This window comes from Scyliorhinus torazame, chromosome 8 (genome assembly GCF_047496885.1).
Source record: "Scyliorhinus torazame isolate Kashiwa2021f chromosome 8, sScyTor2.1, whole genome shotgun sequence".
Classification (NCBI taxonomy): domain Eukaryota; kingdom Metazoa; phylum Chordata; class Chondrichthyes; order Carcharhiniformes; family Scyliorhinidae; genus Scyliorhinus; species Scyliorhinus torazame.
The window spans coordinates 157,922,349-157,939,492 of NC_092714.1; the positions used below are offsets into that span (position 1 = coordinate 157,922,349).

The following is a 17,144-nucleotide window of genomic DNA, read 5'->3' on the forward strand; positions in this document are numbered from 1 at the left end:
CTCTGAGAGCTTCATACGTTTGGTCTATTTTCAAAGCCCTTATCCACCTATCAAAATTACTCTGTTTGAGCCTTTCAAACTCCATGTATGTTTGACCAAATTCTTTCCTTAAATTTCTAAACCTTTGTCTGTAAGCTTCAGGCACTAGCTGATATGCACTTAAGATGGATTTCTTCACCTCCTCATACGTTCCAGATATCTCCTCCGGTAGCGATGCAAACACTTCACGAGCTCTACCTACCAGCTTTGTTTGAATCAGTAACACCCACATGTCCTGTGGCCATTTCATGTTTAGCTACTTTCTCAAATGAAATGAAAAAGGCTTCCACTTTCTTCTCGTCAAACCTTGGCAATACTTGGACATATTTAAATAGATTCCCACCAAGCCTTCGACTATGACGCTCTTTCTCACTATCCTCATCACTATCATCCAACTGTACATTTCTCTTTACGTCTGCCAATTTTAACTGATTGTCATATTTCATGGCCATTTTCTGAAGTTCAAACTCCCTCTCTTTATCTTTTTGTTCTGCTAGGGCTATTCTTTCTTTTCTCCTTTCTTCTCTCTCCTTTTCTTTTTCCTCTCTCTCTCTTTTTCTCTTTCTTTTTCCTCTCTCTCACTCTCGTATTCCAGCCGCTTTAATTCTTTCTGATGTTCCATTTGTTTAATTTGCAACTGAATTTTTGCCATTTCCAATGAGTCAAACTCTATCTCGGGCAACTTTAAATGCTTAATCACCACCATAATTACCTCATCTTTTCGCATTTTATCAGGTAATGTTAACTGCAATGTTCTTGCCAAATCTAACAGTCTGCATTTCGTTTCTGCCCGTAAAGTACTACGTGTGACATTCTCCACCCCCAAAAACTTCTGAGCCTCCGAAAGAGCAATTGTTCACAACACTCTCCCCACTTAAACTAAAATACCACACCGGAAAAGCAACAATCCTTCACTGTCTTTAAGTTCACAAAAGCTAATCCAATAGATAGACTTTTATCCCCCTCGAGCCCCCAATTGTTATGAGCGAGGCTTTTCAGAACCCCAAAATGTATCATGGAGTTCAACCAACCTCTCCCTTTAATGGATTTGTTACTTTTCCTGGCACACGGCTTTTTCCCTCGGTGTGGGATTACAATTAGAGACACGTGGATTTTGAAACACAAAACACTGTTTATTCCATGAACTCAACTTAACATCTTAAATAAACATTGGATCTCTTAACACCCCTTACTTCAAAGGTAACTCAGAAAATATTGCAACAGTAAATAACTCCTTAAAATGTTCCTTCAAACTTCCAAAAGACTTAACATCTTTAAACAAAATCACATCAGGTTAAATGCTTTACTTTAAATCACCCAAGTGATCCAGAGATAGTCTTTCATGGTAGAGATCCAGCTCACTGCAAAACACAGACCCACACCCAGCTCTTTTCAAAACTTGCAGCTCTCTGGAAACACACAGACACACACACACACACAGTTTTTAAACTGAAACTAAAAACCTGCAAAATGCGGAGCTGAGCTCCACCCACTCTATGACATCACTGTTTTCTTAAAGGTACATTGCTTAAACATCCCTGTCTTAAAGGCACTCTCGCATGACATGCCCTAACAGCACTATGGGTATGCCTACACCACATGAACTGCAGCGGTTCAAGAAAGCGGCTCACCACCATCTTCTCAAGGGGGAATAGGGATGGGCAATGAATTCCGGCCTAGCCAGTGACGCCCACATCTGCTCGACTAAAAAAAATATTTGCACACCCAATGTAATATGAGTCACGACCTCTCCTTCACAAAACCATGCTGTCTATCGCTAATGAGTCCATTTGTTTCTAAATGGGTATAAATCCTGTCCCTGATAATAATTTACCTACAACCGACTCACCAGCCTATAGTTTCCAGGATTATCTCTGCTACCTTTCTTAAACAGCGGTACCACTTAGCTATTCTCCAGTCCTCTGGGATCTCGCCTGTAGCCAATAAGGATACAAAGATGTCAGTTATGGCCCAGCAATTTCCTTCCTTGCTTCCCTCATTATTCTGGGGTAAATCCTATCCGGCCCAGGTGATTTATCTATCTTAATAACTTTTAAAAGACCCAATACCTCCTCCTTTTCAATGGTGCAGACTGTCCACACACCCTACCCAAGAATCATCTTCCATAAAGTCCTTTTCTTTGGTGAACACTGATGCAAAGTACTCATTTAGTACCTTGTCCATTTCCTCTGGCTCAACACATAGAATCCCCCCACTGTCCTTAAGTGGTCCAATCCTTTCCCTGGCCACTCTCTTGCTTTTTACATATGAATAAAAAGCTTTTGGATTCACCTTAATCCTACTTGCCAAGGACTTTTCATGACCCCTCCTAGCCCTCCGAATTTCCCGCTTCACTACCTTCCTACTTTCTTTATACTCCTCAAGGGTTTTGACTGTCCCCACCCTACTATTAAAATATTTTAAACAGGGTATTTGCAAATTTTTATAATAATACCAGCGACATTAACATAGTACAATAAACATTTCCACCCCCATCCCAATCTTCACACACCCCAACCATAAAACAACAGTCTGGCCCTCCCCCCACCCCGGAATTCTGCTTCTGCTGACATTTTAATTTTCCCCGAGAAATTTGACGAACGGCTGCCACCTCCGGGTGAACCCAATCATTGATCCTCTTAAGGCGAACTTTATTTTCTCGAGACTGAGAAACCCAGCCATGTCACTAACCCAGGTCTCTACACTCGAGGGCTTGGAGTCCCTCCACATGAACAAGACCCGTCTCCGGGCTACCAGGGAGGCAAAGGCCAAGATGTCGGCCTCTTTCGCCCCCTGAACGCCCGGCTTTTCCGACACTCCAAAGATCGGCACCTCCGGACTCGGCACCACCCGTGTTTTGAGTACCGTGGACATTGCCTTAGCGTAACCCTGCCAAAACCCTCTAAGCTTCGGGCATGCCCAAAACATGTGGACATGATTTGCTGGGCTTCCCGCGCACCTCGCACACCTGTCTTCTGCCCCCAAGATTTGCTCATCCGGGCCACCGTCATGTGTGCCCGGTGGGCTACCTTGAATTGTATCAGGCTAAGCCTGGCACATGATGAGGATGTATTAACCCTGCTTAGGGCATCCGCCCACAGACCCGCCTTTGTCTCTCCTCCTAGCTCCTTAAGCTCCTCTCCCGGAGTTTCCTCCAATTTCATAAGTTCTTGATAGATATCTGATACCGTCTCCTCTCCCACCCAGGTACTGGAGACTACTCTATCTTGTATCCCCCATGGCGGCAGCAGCTGGAAGGCCAGAACCAGCCTTCTCAAAAAGTCTCACACCTGCAGATACCTAAACCCATTCCCTGCTGGCAATTCAAATTTGTCCTCCAAGGCTTTGAAGCTGGGGAAGCTCCCGTCTATAAATAGATCCCCCATTCTCTTAATTCCTGCCCTTTGCCATCTCCAGAACCCACCATCCAGCCTACCCGGTACAAACCGATGATTATTATAAATCGGGGTCCAATCCGATGCTCCCTCCACTCTCTTATATCTCCTCCACTGCCCCCAGATTCTCAGAGCCGCCGCCACCACCGGACTTGTGGAGTATCGGGCCGGCGAGAACGGAAGAGGTGCCGTTATCAGTGCTCGCAAACTTGTGTCTTTACATGACGCTGCCTCCATCCGCTCCCACACCGACCCCCCTCCCACTACCCACTTCCTAATCATGGCTGCTTGCGACGCCATCTTGATTTCTCGGTCTGCTCCATGCCCGTTGAAGCCTATGCCTATCTTGCTGCCAACCCTTCCCTATCGTTTTGTCCCGTCAGTTCTGTGAATCACCCCTATCTCCCTCCCCCTTGTCTACCCCCCTGTGTTCTCCCTCCCTACAGCTTTGCCGCCCCTTGGCCAGGTGCTCCCTTTCCCCTGAGAGGTGCGGGGTGGCCTCCCTTACTACCCGTCGTCCCCTGCTAGCCCTCCCTGCTAGTATGGTGGCTCTCCTCCCCGGGCTGGTTCAGCCCTGTTCACATTTGATCTGCCTGCCTCCATTCCCTTCCTCGCCCCCTCACCTGTCCCTGTCACCCGCTCCCTTCTCTCTGTCTTCCAATTCTTAACTGGAAACGAGGCAGCACAGCCCCGCGCAAACACAAAGTCCACACAGTAGTCTCTGGTCTCCACTCTTCTTTACCACTGTTTTTGGTGTGTCCTCACCGCTGACGAGTTTGGTCCCTCTCCAGGTGACGAATGTGATATAAAATAGTTACTTTAGAGATACTAGTTAATGTAATGTAGAAATAAGCCACTTTGATTTTTGCAGTTAGGGACAAAGGAATTTGAGACCGCATGGAAAAAGCAGGAAGAGGTGTGTCTATGAGGGTGATGCTTCATTGATAGGGGCCAGAGAAAGGGATTGGAAGTGAGCCAATCAGAATAGATTAAACAGGTCAGGAGGGACATAGGCTGACCTATGTCCGTCGAGTATGTGAAACTTGATACCATTTGAACTGATTTTGCAGAGATCCCTTTGTCTGTTAGTTCAGTCGTTTTCTGGAGTGTAAGAGGCTGGATGTCCTGTTACATTTCTGTAAGATGATTCAAGCTTGCAAGCTAAATAAATAACTTCTGTTTACGTGCGAATCCGTCTCAACTTTTATTGAGGCCAGACTGACAGAGAAAGAAATTTGGAGATCAACATTTGGTGCCGAAAACCGGGATTTCTCTGGGCGATCCTGATCCAACTGCGAAATCAGAATTAGACTGATTATGAACAGGAGGACGGGAACAAAGGGCCCTCAATGTAGAAATGGAAAACGACCAGCATTGATTGTTCCCCTCTTCTTATCGTCTGATTAGTCTGGTCACTCGTGGTTGGCACAGAAAGACCGCCTCGACGAAATCACAGGTCAGTCTGGGGATTAGCACTTTAATTGATGGGATTTCATATTGTTGTTTCAGCTTGGGTTAGGGTTTTGGGCTGATGGGACTTTAAATAATAAAGGTTCAGTCTATTATCAGGGTTCAGAGGCTGATGTGACTTAAATAATAAAGGTTCAGTCTATTATCGGGGTTCAGAGGCTGATGTGACTTAAATAATAAAGGTTCAGTCTATTATCAGGGTTCAGAGGCTGATGGGACTTTAAATAATAAAGGTTCAGTCTATTATATGGGTTCAGGGGCTGATGGGACTTCAATAGATGGGGGTTCAGTCCAGTATAACTGTTTTTAAATCTGAAGATGGTTCAACTCTATGTGTGAGTGTTTTAAATATATAGTTGATTAAGCTAAAATTGTCTCCTTGGACTGTAAAGTTCCGAGGTCTAGTTGAGATTGTGAGGTTGAAGCAGAAGTCTCTCAAAGGGTTAACAGCAGCAGGCGGAGTTGAAAACAGAGTGCTTCTCACTCAGGCCTTGAGATAACAGCACCAGTCTGCAGTGTAATCGGATACCTTTCCTTTGAGTCAGTGAACACCAGCAAAGTTACGTTTTGAATTAATTAAAGGAAACCAGTGGGTTTCTCCACCTCTTTGATAAAAGTTATTATTTTCGAAAGCAATTGATTGAAATTGCCAGAATCTTAAATTTTACTTACTTGAAATAAGGTTTATCTCATTTTATCTGGAGATTAATAGAAACTTAAAGAAGATCATGGACACCATTTTAAAAAGTGTCAATCTGGAGATGATAATTGATTTTGCTAATACTTATGATAGTTGATTTTGCTAATACTTATGTGTATGTAACAGAAAAAAAACTTGTTAAAAGAAAAAATTGTTAAGATAAAGAAATAATTAAGTTGTAAATGTTATACAAGTTTGTGTTAAGCAAATTGTAAATTTAGTTCTGAGTTGAGATCAGAGCTAAGCTTGCAAGTTGCAGTAATTCAATTTGAATTTTCAAACATTTTTAAGTTTAAAAAAAAGAGAGCAAATAGAGAAAAGAAGGACACAGATCTTGAATGCGTTGAATAGCACATTTCAAAGGCCCATAAATCTTTCTGTTATCTTAGACCTAAAACCTAGGAAGATTGACGAGCCATAGGAATGTCTGGGGCGTTTTAATGAAATCTACCGGGGGCAGTCAGGCGATTTGCTGTATCAAACTGGTCAGAATTCCCCTCAATACTGTGCTATGTTAATGCATTGCCTACCACCTTCTGTGGTTACTGCTGTGAAATGTAATAACATGAATTGGACAGAGAACGACCCTTCCCAGATGGCAAGGGCAGTCAGATTTTACTGGAAGGAGGGTGTAGGCCAAGAAGGAGGCTCAGTTACAAAGGTTAAGACTGAGTATGTAATGAAAAAGGATGATCTGCGATCCCAACAAGCGGCAGAAATGGTAGTTTACCAGCAGGAGCTCCAATATAGTGACTTTGGGTGGGTGGATCAGCGAAGAGGAGGATGAGACAACAGTGCTATATTTCTATCACCCCCCAGTGGTGGACGTTAGACATTGAACAGCCACTATCACTGCATCACGTTACCCTGGCCTATGACAGAACTGGACGAAACAGGGAGTTGGAGGACAAATACCGGCCATTACTTGAGACCGAATGGCCAGTCAAGGTTACAGCCACAGTCACGGGAAAAGAAGGTACAGCCGATTTTGTTACAATATCACCACATTTATGGCCACAGTCAGCTTCGGTAAGCCCTCATATTACACGTCAGGTCCATGACCAGTACCATGCCAGGGATATGGGGCGAATGGTCAGCATCTTACCGCAGCTCGTCAGAATAGGTATGAGATATACCTTTTGAACAATCCACGTCTGACATTTAAATACTGTACCACTATCAATCCAGCCTGTTTTCTTAGTGGTCCCCCTGTCCATGAAGACGCACCTGGCCACGACTGTTTAGCCTTGATTCAGGAAACTACCACAATAAGGGGCGATTTGAGTGACATTTCGTCAGAACAACCTGACATGATTATGTGTGGTCAAATATCCCACCGGGGTTTAGTTAATGACCTACTGCAGGCCCTCCTTCTGCCAGCGCAGATTTCCGTTATTAAATGCGCTGCCCACACGAATGGTACAACCCCAGTTGACGTTGGTAATGAACGAGCAGATTGTGCAGCGCGCACAGCCGCACAAATTCAGCAAGTGATGGTGCCTAAAATGTTAAGTCAGACTAAACGATCTACTATGAATGTGTCTGCTTCTGACAAGCCAATGCCAGACGTCATAAGGTTACAGGAGGACGCTCCTGAGAGTGATAAACAAATGTGGAAACGGTTAGGTTGTACATATGATTCTGTTTCCTCTTTATGGACCACGCCTGCACATCAGACTTGTATGTCTGATGTACTGGCTTTATGGGTCATCGAATGTGTACACTTTGCAACTCATTGTGGGGCTCGAGGGACTAGTGATTTGTTGCTGGACACTTGGTGGCACCCTAAAATGCAGGGGTTGGCCCAAAGTATCAGTAATCGGTGTTTGATTTGTCAGCAATATAACACCGGAAAAGGTATCCCTTGTGGGAAGGGGCAAACCCTGTTGCCCAGTGGTCCCTTTGAGACGCTCCAAATGGATTACATTGAGTTGGAAAGGTGTCAATGTTACAAATATGTTTTGGTCATTGTGGATGTGTTCAGCAGATGGGTCGAGGCGTATCCGACTATCTATAGTAAAGCTGCTACTGTGGTTAAAGTCTTGATGAGGGAAATCATTCCCCGGTACGGTATACCAGCTCAGTTAAGTTCTGATAATGGGCCTCATTTTATTGGACAAATTAACAAGGAGTTTTGCTCCCAGTTGGGCATACGCCAGCAGTTACACTGTGCTTACAGACCGCAGGCAGCCGGGGTGGTTGAGAGACACAATCAGACCCTCAAAACTAAAAAAATTGAGTCCATCTCCACTACTGTAAAAGGTCGGATACTAACCTGCCTCCCTTCTCCAGTGCTATTTTACAGGTGTGGAGCATGATGGAGTGGCTACGCATCGTCTGTCTGATATTTGGCCTCACTTCGCTTGGCGTGTTATTGGCGATGGACATGGAAAAGGGGAATATTATGTATCTGTGTAGCCCCAACCAATCTACAAGGATACATCACCTATGCAAAGGTGATGTTCTTCACTGCCCCCATATACGAGGACATGGTATCGACTCATGGAAGGTCATCAAAGTTAAGGAGAATGCGGGAGTCATGAAGCAGCTGCACCGGTCCCGGCGATGGGAAGGGAACATTATATGGACATTGCCTTGTTTTTGGAATACATGTAAATTTGATTTTGGATGTGTTAAAAGTGGTACAATAAAGGTAACATCAGGCTGTCAGAAGAGTGTAGGAAGAGACCATGAGAAAGAGAAAGGGACTAGAGAGAGGACGGGGCGTGTGAGAAGGGAAGTACAGCTAGAACGTAGGTTACCGGGAGATGCACTTAAGTTAATTAAAGGCCAAACTGAGGAAAACCCGGGTAGTATGAATCTCTTCTACCAGATTTACCACCGTCTGTATGGCCAGGGACGGGTTGTCTGCTACCCAAACCCCGCAGCGGTGTCTAGGTTATTTTCTGTTTCACCGCTTTGGGGCACTCCCCAAACGGTGGTTCATTGTCAGCGTTCCGAGCCATTGCCCGAGCACGTCACTCTTCCTTACGATCCGGATTCAGCACCACCGGCTATTTGCCTTCCCCTTCCTCGGGGTAATCCCCATTCACAGTACGATAGGCTGCGACGGTGGAGGGCGTACATACCTAGCCACTTCACTCCCAATAGGGATTCCCGGTCGTACGAGAATTGCTTCAGCAGTGAAGGGTACGGCTGTTTGCTGGTAGAGGTGGACACAAATATAACATGTCTGTTTCCCACCTGTACGGACAGGAGGTGCCATATCACCCAGGCGTCTGGCCAATGCGTTTGTTACAACATCACTTGCGTTCCATTGAACGCTGGCCTCCAGCTCCTTTGTGGCTGGGCGAATGTCTCTCATATCACTGTTGGGAATAGGGCTTTCTGCATTGCTGGGCGGCCCGAATGGGCATTTCAAAATTGGATAAACTGGGCTACTGGGAGGTCCTTACGCAACCGATATGCTGATTGTGATGCTAGTCTCCACACGGAACAAGGATCAGTTAGCACGCCGGGCAGTCTCTGCTGAATTTTGCGAGAACTGGAAAAAACCTCAGGTTCTTGCACCCAACCGGGGCCACTCAGCCGGGTGGGGCATTCTGAGCGTATTGACACTGGGAGATGTGGGGGGTTCCTTGGCTGTTAGTGATCGGAATTATTTTATTTGCGGCCTTACCATCTTGGGAAATGAAACCTTGGGAGCCCTCGGGGCAATAACCAAGGAGTTGTCTCAGCTACGGTTGTTTGCAATGCAGAACCGGTATGCTCTTGACTATCTTCTGGCCCGTGAGGGTGGGGTATGCGCCATAGTACAGGGCAAGTGGATCATGGGTGTTCAGGACTTGACCGCTAACATTACTAAATTTATGGATCGCATACGGGATCACTTGGACGGGATGCAGGATCCTGACTCTTGGGGTAACTGGGGATCTGGAGGATGGAAGGACTGGTTGATAAATATGGCCATGTATCTAGTGGTAGCTATCGGCTGCATCTTTGTGGGCCTGGCCATCCTTAAATGTGTGATGGGTAGAATGCGGGGTGCACTAGATCAGATCACCGCCCCAATCACCGAGAAAAAAAATTTAACTGTTAAAATCCATGAGGGTGAGGCAGATGAAGGGGGGCTAAGACAGGAATTGGAAATGCAGCGACGGATCTTTTTAGATGAGGAACCGTAGCTATAGATTGGATAGTTCGGTTATCATGGAATGATAAAAGGAGGGAATGACGAATGTGATATAAAATAGTTACTTTAGAGATACTAGTTAATGTAATGTAGAAATAAGCCACTTTGATTTTTGCAGTTAGGGACAAAGGAATTTGAGACCGCATGGAAAAAGCAGGAAGAGGTGTGTCTATGAGGGTGATGCTTCATTGATAGGGGCCAGAGAAAGGGATTGGAAGTGAGCCAATCAGAATAGATTAAACAGGTCAGGAGGGACATAGGCTGACCTATGTCCGTCGAGTATGTGAAACTTGATACCATTTGAACTGATTTTGCAGAGATCCCTTTGTCTGTTAGTTCAGTCGTTTTCTGGAGTGTAAGAGGCTGGATGTCCTGTTACATTTCTGTAAGATGATTCAAGCTTGCAAGCTAAATAAATAACTTCTGTTTACGTGCGAATCCGTCTCAACTTTTATTGAGGCCAGACTGACAGAGAAAGAAATTTGGAGATCAACACAGGTCGTTCGCTCTCACAAATTCATTGGCCTCCGCCAGGCTGCCAAAGTAATGTTCCTTCCCCTGGTATGTGACCCAGAGTCTGGCTGGGAACAGCATGCTGAACCTCACCCCGTTCTTATAGGGCGACGATTTCGCTCTATTGAACTTGGCCCTTTTGTTTGCAAGGCCGCCCCAATGTCTTGGTAGACCCGGATTCTGTGCCCTTCCGATGAGCTTTGTCTGTCGGGCCCAGCAAAGGCTCTTTTCCCGGTCCTGGTACCGGTGCAGCTTAGCGATGATCGCTTCCCTGCTTTGGGTTTTGGCCGGAGCGACCTGTGTGCCCAGTCGAGTTCTGGTGAATTGGGGAAGCTATCCCTTTCGACTAAGTTGCCCAGCATTTGGGCAATGTAGTCTGTTGGGTCCCTGCCCTCTGGCAAACCAACAATGTTGTCGCTGAGACCTGCTTTCCTGGTCCTTGAACTTCCCCGTCAAGTTCCCCTGGACCGCCACCAACCGCTTCACCTCTGCCTCCAGGGACACAAACCTTTCACTCTCAAGGTCCAGGATCATTCTCTCCTGCGCCTCCACCTATTTCCTCTGGCCATTTTTCGTGCGCTAAAGGGAGGCCATCGCCTCCGTCACCACCCCCTTCACCTCCACCTGGAATTAGGTTTTTATCTCCTCCCTCATGGCGGCCAGTTCCTTTTTTAAAAGCTCTTCTATCTGTCCCCTGGTGGGGAGGGGGAGGCCGTCACTCACGTTGGCACCGCCGCTCGGGTCTCCGGTCTTCCCTGCACTTGGGTATTCGGGGCTTCCTCCTCGCCTCGTGGGCCCGCCGGTCCGTCCGCCCGATGTTCGTGCCCCTTTCCGCCACTCCTGCCTTCTCGTCAGCTCTCAGAGCTGCTGTTCGCCGGCATCCTCTTCACCGCTGTTGGTCTTTGTCCCGGATAAGTTTGGGAGAGTTTGTGGTGGCTTTTTGAGCCAGAAATCTCCGAACATTAACTCTTTTGGTTCTAGTTGGGAGGAGAACCAAGTGATGTGCGTCGGCTCAGCACATCACCGCCACCGGAAGTCAGTTTGCTCATTCTCCCCGTGTCTGTGTGGGTCTCACCCCCACAACCCAGGGCAGGTGGATTGGCCACGCTAAACTGCCCCGTAATTGGGTACTCCAAATTGTTAAAAGTACCTGCACCTTAAGTGCTGTAGGGTACAGGGCTATGGACCGGGTGCAGGACGGTGGGATGAGAAAGAGCACCAAGGTGTCATTGGGCCGGCATGGACAAAATGAGCCGAATGGCCTCCTTCTGTGGTTCTAAAGAGAGGCTCTGGTCCCGCGCCCAGGTGTCTGCAGCCAGGCTCAGAGGGCGTGGCTGGCAGCGGGCAAGATGGGCAGCTCAGTGGGCGGGGCTCGGTCGGTGGGCGGAGCTCTGTCGGCGGGCGGTCTCAATCAGTGGGGCTCGGTCGGTGGGGCGGGGCTCGGCGCGAGTTGAGGGCGGGGCGCGGGCGTTGGGTCGATCGGTGGGCGGGGCGCGATCGGCCCGCTCCCGCTCGGCATGGCCAGCAGCAGCTCGAGCCATGGCAGCCCAACAGCACCTCCTGGATTTCTGCCTCTCGGCACCAGGTGAGTCTAGCACGGATTAGCCGGAGCAAACACCGCGGGGCCTGAGGCAGCGACTGCTGGGCTGGGGAATCCCGCACGGTGTGAGACCCAGCCCGAGGGTGGGTGACGGCCTGCCACAGGGCCCGGCTGGCAGAGTGAGGCAGGAGCCCGGGTCGGAACCCGGCCCAGCGGCCTGGCAGCCCACAGTCCCCCGGGGGCGCCGCGCTCACTGCCGGCCGCAGCGTGGGCTCCGGATGTTGCGGAACCCCCCCTCTCCCCCAACTCCCCCCCCCCCCTCTCCCCCCAACTCCCCCCCCCCCCCTCTCCCCCCAACTCCCCCCCCCCCCCTCTCCCCCAACTCCCCCCCCCCCCCTCTCCCCCAACTCCCCCCCCCCCTCTCCCCCAACTCCCCCCCCCCCCTCTCCCCCAACTCCCCCCCCCCCCCTCTCCCCCAACTCCCCCCCCCCCCTCTCCCCCAACTCCCCCCCCCCCCCTCTCCCCCAACTCCCCCCCCCCCCTCTCCCCCAACTCCCCCCCCCCCCTCTCCCCCAACTCCCCCCCCCCCCTCTCCCCCAACTCCCCCCCCCCCTCTCCCCCAACTCCCCCAACTCCCCCCCCCCCCTCTCCCCCAACTCCCCCCCCCCCTCTCCCCCAACTCCCCCCCCCCCTCTCCCCCAACTCCCCCCCCCCCCCTCTCCCCCAACTCCCCCCCCCCCTCTCCCCCAACTCCCCCCCCCCCTCTCCCCCAACTCCCCCCCCCCCCTCTCCCCCAACTCCCCCCCCCCCTCTCCCCCAACTCCCCCCCCCCCCTCTCCCCCAACTCCCCCCCCCCCCTCTCCCCCAACTCTCCCCCCCCCCCCAACTCCCCCCCCCCCCCCAACTCCCCCCCCCCCCCAACTCCCCCCCCCCCCCAACTCCCCCCCCCCCCCCAACTCCCCCCCCCCCCCAACTCCACTCCCCCCCCCCCCAACTCCACTCCCCCCCCCCCCAACTCCACTCCCCCCCCCCCCAACTCCACTCCCCCCCCCCCAACTCCACTCCCCCCCCCCCCAACTCCACTCCCCCCCCCCCAACTCCACTCCCCCCCCCCCCAACTCCACTCCCCCCCCCCCCAACTCCTCCCCCCCCCCCCCCAACTCCTCCCCCCCCAACTCCTCCCCCCCCAACTCCTCCCCCCCCCAACTCCTCCCCCCCCCAACTCCTCCCCCCCCCAACTCCTCCCCCCCCCCCAACTCCTCCCCCCCCCAACTCCCCCCCCCCAACTCCCCCCCCCCCAACTCCTCCCCCCCCCCAACTCCCCCCCCCAACTCCCCCCCCCCCCCCAACTCCCCCCCCCCCCAACTCCCCCCCCCCCCCCAACTCCCCCCCCCCCCCCAACTCCCCCCCCCCCCCAACTCCCCCCCCCCCCCCAACTCCCCCCCCCCCCCCCAACTCCCCCCCCCCCCAACTCCCTCCCCCCCCCCCCCCCAACTCCCCCCCCCCCCCCCCAACTCCCCCCCCCCCAACTCCCCCCCCCCCCAACTCCCCCCCCCCCCAACTCCCCCCCCCCCCCCAACTCCCCCCCCCGCCCCAACTCCCCCCCCGCCCCAACTCCCCCCCGCCCCAACTCCCCCCCCCGCCCCAACTCCTCCCCCCGCCCCAACTCCCCCCCCGCCCCAACTCCCCCCCCCCGCCCCAACTCCCCCCCCCCCAACTCCCCCCCCCAACTCCCCCCCCCCAACTCCCCCCCCCCAACTCCCCCCCCCCCCCCCCCAACTCCCCCCCCCCCCCAACTCCCCCCCCCCCCCCCCAACTCCCCCCCCCCCCCCCAACTCCCCCCCCCCCCCCCAACTCCCCCCCCCCCAACTCCCCCCCCCCCCAACTCCCCCCCCCCCCAACTCCCCCCCCCCCAACTCCCCCCCCCCCCCGAACTCCCCCCCCCCCAACTCCCCCCCACCCAACTCCCCCCCCCCCCCAACTCTCCCCCCCCCCCAACTCTCCCCCCCCCCCCAACTCTCCCCCCCCCCAACTCTCCCCCCCCCCCAACTCCCCCCCCCCCCCCAACTCCCCCCCCCCAACTCCCCCCCCCCCCAACTCCCCCCCCCCCCACTCCCCCCCCCCCCCACTCCCCCCCCCCCCCCCCACTCCCCCCCCCCAACTCCCCCCCCCCAACTCCCCCCCCCCAACTCCCCCCCCCCCCAACTCCCCCCCCCCCCAACTCCCCCCCCCCCAACTCCCCCCCCCCCCAACTCCCCCCCCCCCAACTCCCCCCCCCCCCCAACTCCCCCCCCCCCCCAACTCCCCCCCCCCAACTCCCCCCCCCAACTCCCCCCCCCCAACTCCCCCCCCCCAACTCCCCCCCCCAACTCCCCCCCCCAACTCCCCCCCCCAACTCCCCCCCCCAACTCCCCCCCCCCCAACTCCCCCCCCCCCAACTCCCCCCCCCCAACTCCCCCCCCCCCCCCCAACTCCCCCCCCCCCCCAACTCTCCCCCCCCCCCAACTCTCCCCCCCCCCCAACTCTCCCCCCCCCCCAACTCTCCCCCCCCCCCCAACTCTTCCCCCCCCCAACTCTTCCCCCCCCCCCAACTCTTCCCCCCCCCCCAACTCAACTCCCCCCCCAACTCAACTCCCCCCCCCCAACTCAACTCCCCCCCCCCAACTCAACTCCCCCCCCCAACTCAACTCCCCCCCCAACTCAACTCCCCCCCCCCCCCCAACTCCCCCCCCCCCCAACTCCCCCCCCCCCCGACTCTCCCCCCCCAACTCTCCCCCCCCCCAACTCTCCCCCCCCCCCCAACTCTCCCCCCCCCAACTCTCCCCCCCCCAACTCTCCCCCCCCCAACTCTCCCCCCCCCCAACTCCCCCCCCCCCAACTCCCCCCCCCCCAACTCCCCCCCCCCAACTCCCCCCCCCCCAACTCTCCCCCCCCCCAACTCTCCCCCCCCCCCAACTCCCCCCCCCCCCCAACTCCCCCCCCCCAACTCTCCCCCCCCCCAACTCCCCCCCCCCACTCCTCCCCCAACTCCCCCCCCCCAACTCCTCCCCCCCCCAACTCCCCCCCCCCCAACCCCCCCCCCCCAACTCCCCCCCCCAACTCCCCCCCCCCCAACTCCCCCCCCCCCCAACTCCCCCCCACTCCCCCCCCCAACTCCCCCCCCCAACTCCCCCCCAACTCCCCCCCTCCCCCCAACTCCCCCCCACCCCCCCCCCAACTCCCCCCCTCCCCCCCCCCAACTCCCCCCCACCCCCCCCAACTCCCCCCCCCTCCCCCCCCCCAACTCCCCCCTCCCCCCCCCCAACCTCCCCCCCTCCCCCCCCCTCCCCCCCCCTCCCCCCCCAACTCCCCCCCCCCACTCCCCCCCCCCCAACTCCCCCCCCCCCCCCCAACTCCCCCCCCCAACTCCCCCCCCCCCAACTCCCCCCCCCCCAACTCCCCCCCCCCCAACTCCCCCCCCCCCCCAACTCCCCCCCCCAACTCCCCCCCCCCAACTCCCCCCCCCCCCCCCCCCCCCAACTCCCCCCCCCCAACTCCCCCCCCCCCAACTCCCCCCCCCAACTCCCCCCCCCCCAACTCCCCCCCCCACCCCCCCCCCAACTCCCCCCCCCCCACCCCAACTCCCCCCCCCCACTCCCCCCCCCCCAACTCCCCCCCCCCAACTCCCCCCCCCAACTCCCCCCCCCAACTCCCCCCCCCCACACTCCCCCCCCCCCCAACTCCCCCCCCCCAACTCCCCCCCCCCCAACTCCCCCCCCCCAACTCCCCCCCCCCCCCAACACCCCCCCCCCCCCAACCCCCCCCCCAACTCCCCCCCCCCAACTCCCCCCCCCCAACTCCCCCCCCCCCCAACCCCCCCACCCCCCCCACCCCCCCAACCCCCCCCCCAACTCCCCCCCCCCCCCCAACTCCCCCCCCCCCCCCAACTCCCCCCCCCCAACTCCCCCCCCCAACTCCCCCCCCCCACTCCCCCCCCCCAACTCCCTCCCCCCCCCAACTCCCCCCCCCCCCAACTCCCCCCCCCCCAACTCCCCCCCCCCACTCCCCCCCCCCCAACTCCCCCCCCCCCAACTCAACTCCCCCCCCCCAACTCCCCCCCCCCAACTCCCCCCCCCAACTCCCCCCCCCCAACTCCCCCCCCCAACTCCCCCCCCCCCAACTCCCCCCCCCCCAACTCCCCCCCCCACTCCCCCCCCAACTCCCCCCCCACCCCCCCAACTCCCCCCCCCCACTCCCCCCCCCAACTCCCCCCCCCCCAACTCCCCCCCCCCAACTCCCCCCCCCCCCCCCAACTCCCCCCCCCAACTCCCCCCCCCAACTCCCCCCCCCCAACTCCCCCCCCCCCAACTCCCCCCCCCCCCAACTCCCCCCCCAACTCCCCCCCCCAACTCCCCCCCCCCAACTCCCCCCCCCCCAACTCCCCCCCCCCAACTCCCCCCCCCCCAACTCCCCCCCCCCCAACTCCCCCCCCCAACTCCCCCCCCCCCCAACTCCCCCCCCCCCAACTCCCCCCAACTCCCCCCCCCCAACTCCCCCCCCAACTCCCCCCCCCCCAACTCCCCCCCCCCAACTCCCCCCCCCCCCAACTCCCCCCCCCCCAACTCCCCCCCCCAACTCCCCCCCCCAACTCCCCCCCCCAACTCCCCCCCCCCAACTCCCCCCCCCAACTCCCCCCCCCAACTCCCCCCCCCCCCAACTCCTCCCCCCCCAACTCCCTCCCCCCCCCCCAACTCCCCCCCCCCCCAACTCCCTCCCCCCCCCCAACTCCTCCCCCCCCCAACTCCCTCCCCCCCCCAACTCCCTCCCCCCCCAACTCCCTCCCCCCCCCAACTCCCTCCCCCCCCCAACTCCCCCCCCCCCCCAACTCCCCCCCCCCCCAACTCCCCCCCCCCCAACTCCCCCCCCCCCAACTCCCCCCCCCCCCAACTCCCCCCCCACCCCAACTCCCCCCCCCCCCCAACTCCCAACTCCCCCCCCCAACTCCCCCCCCCAACTCCCCCCCCCCAACTGCCCCCCCCCCCAACTCCCCCCCCAACTCCCCCCCCCAACTCCCCCCCCCAACTCCCCCCCCCCCAACTCCCTCCCCCCCCCAACTCCCCCCCCCCCCCCAAACTCCCCCCCCCCCCAACTCCTCCTCCCCCCCCCCCCAACTCCCCCCCCCCCCAACTCCCCCCCCCCCCAACTCCCCCCCCCAACTCCCTCCCCCCCAACTCCTCCCCCCCCCAATCCTCCCCCCCCCAACTCCCCCCCCCAACTCCTCCCCCCCCAACTCCCCCCCCCCAACTCCTCCCCCCCCCAACTCCTCCCCCCCCAACTCCCCCCCCAACTCCCCCC

General features: G+C 56.9%; 1 protein-coding gene across 1 annotated transcript in view; it reads left to right on the top strand.

Moving 5' to 3' along the window:
• The first annotated feature begins 11,709 nt into the window (after positions 1-11,709).
• sms (spermine synthase) overlaps positions 11,710-17,144 on the top strand; it is a 200,369-nt gene continuing 194,934 nt past the window's right edge. The window contains exon 1 of the mRNA XM_072514447.1: positions 11,710-11,855. Within this exon, the coding sequence (XP_072370548.1) occupies positions 11,810-11,855 (46 nt within the window). The 5' untranslated portion in view covers positions 11,710-11,809. The remainder of the gene's footprint in view (positions 11,856-17,144) is intronic.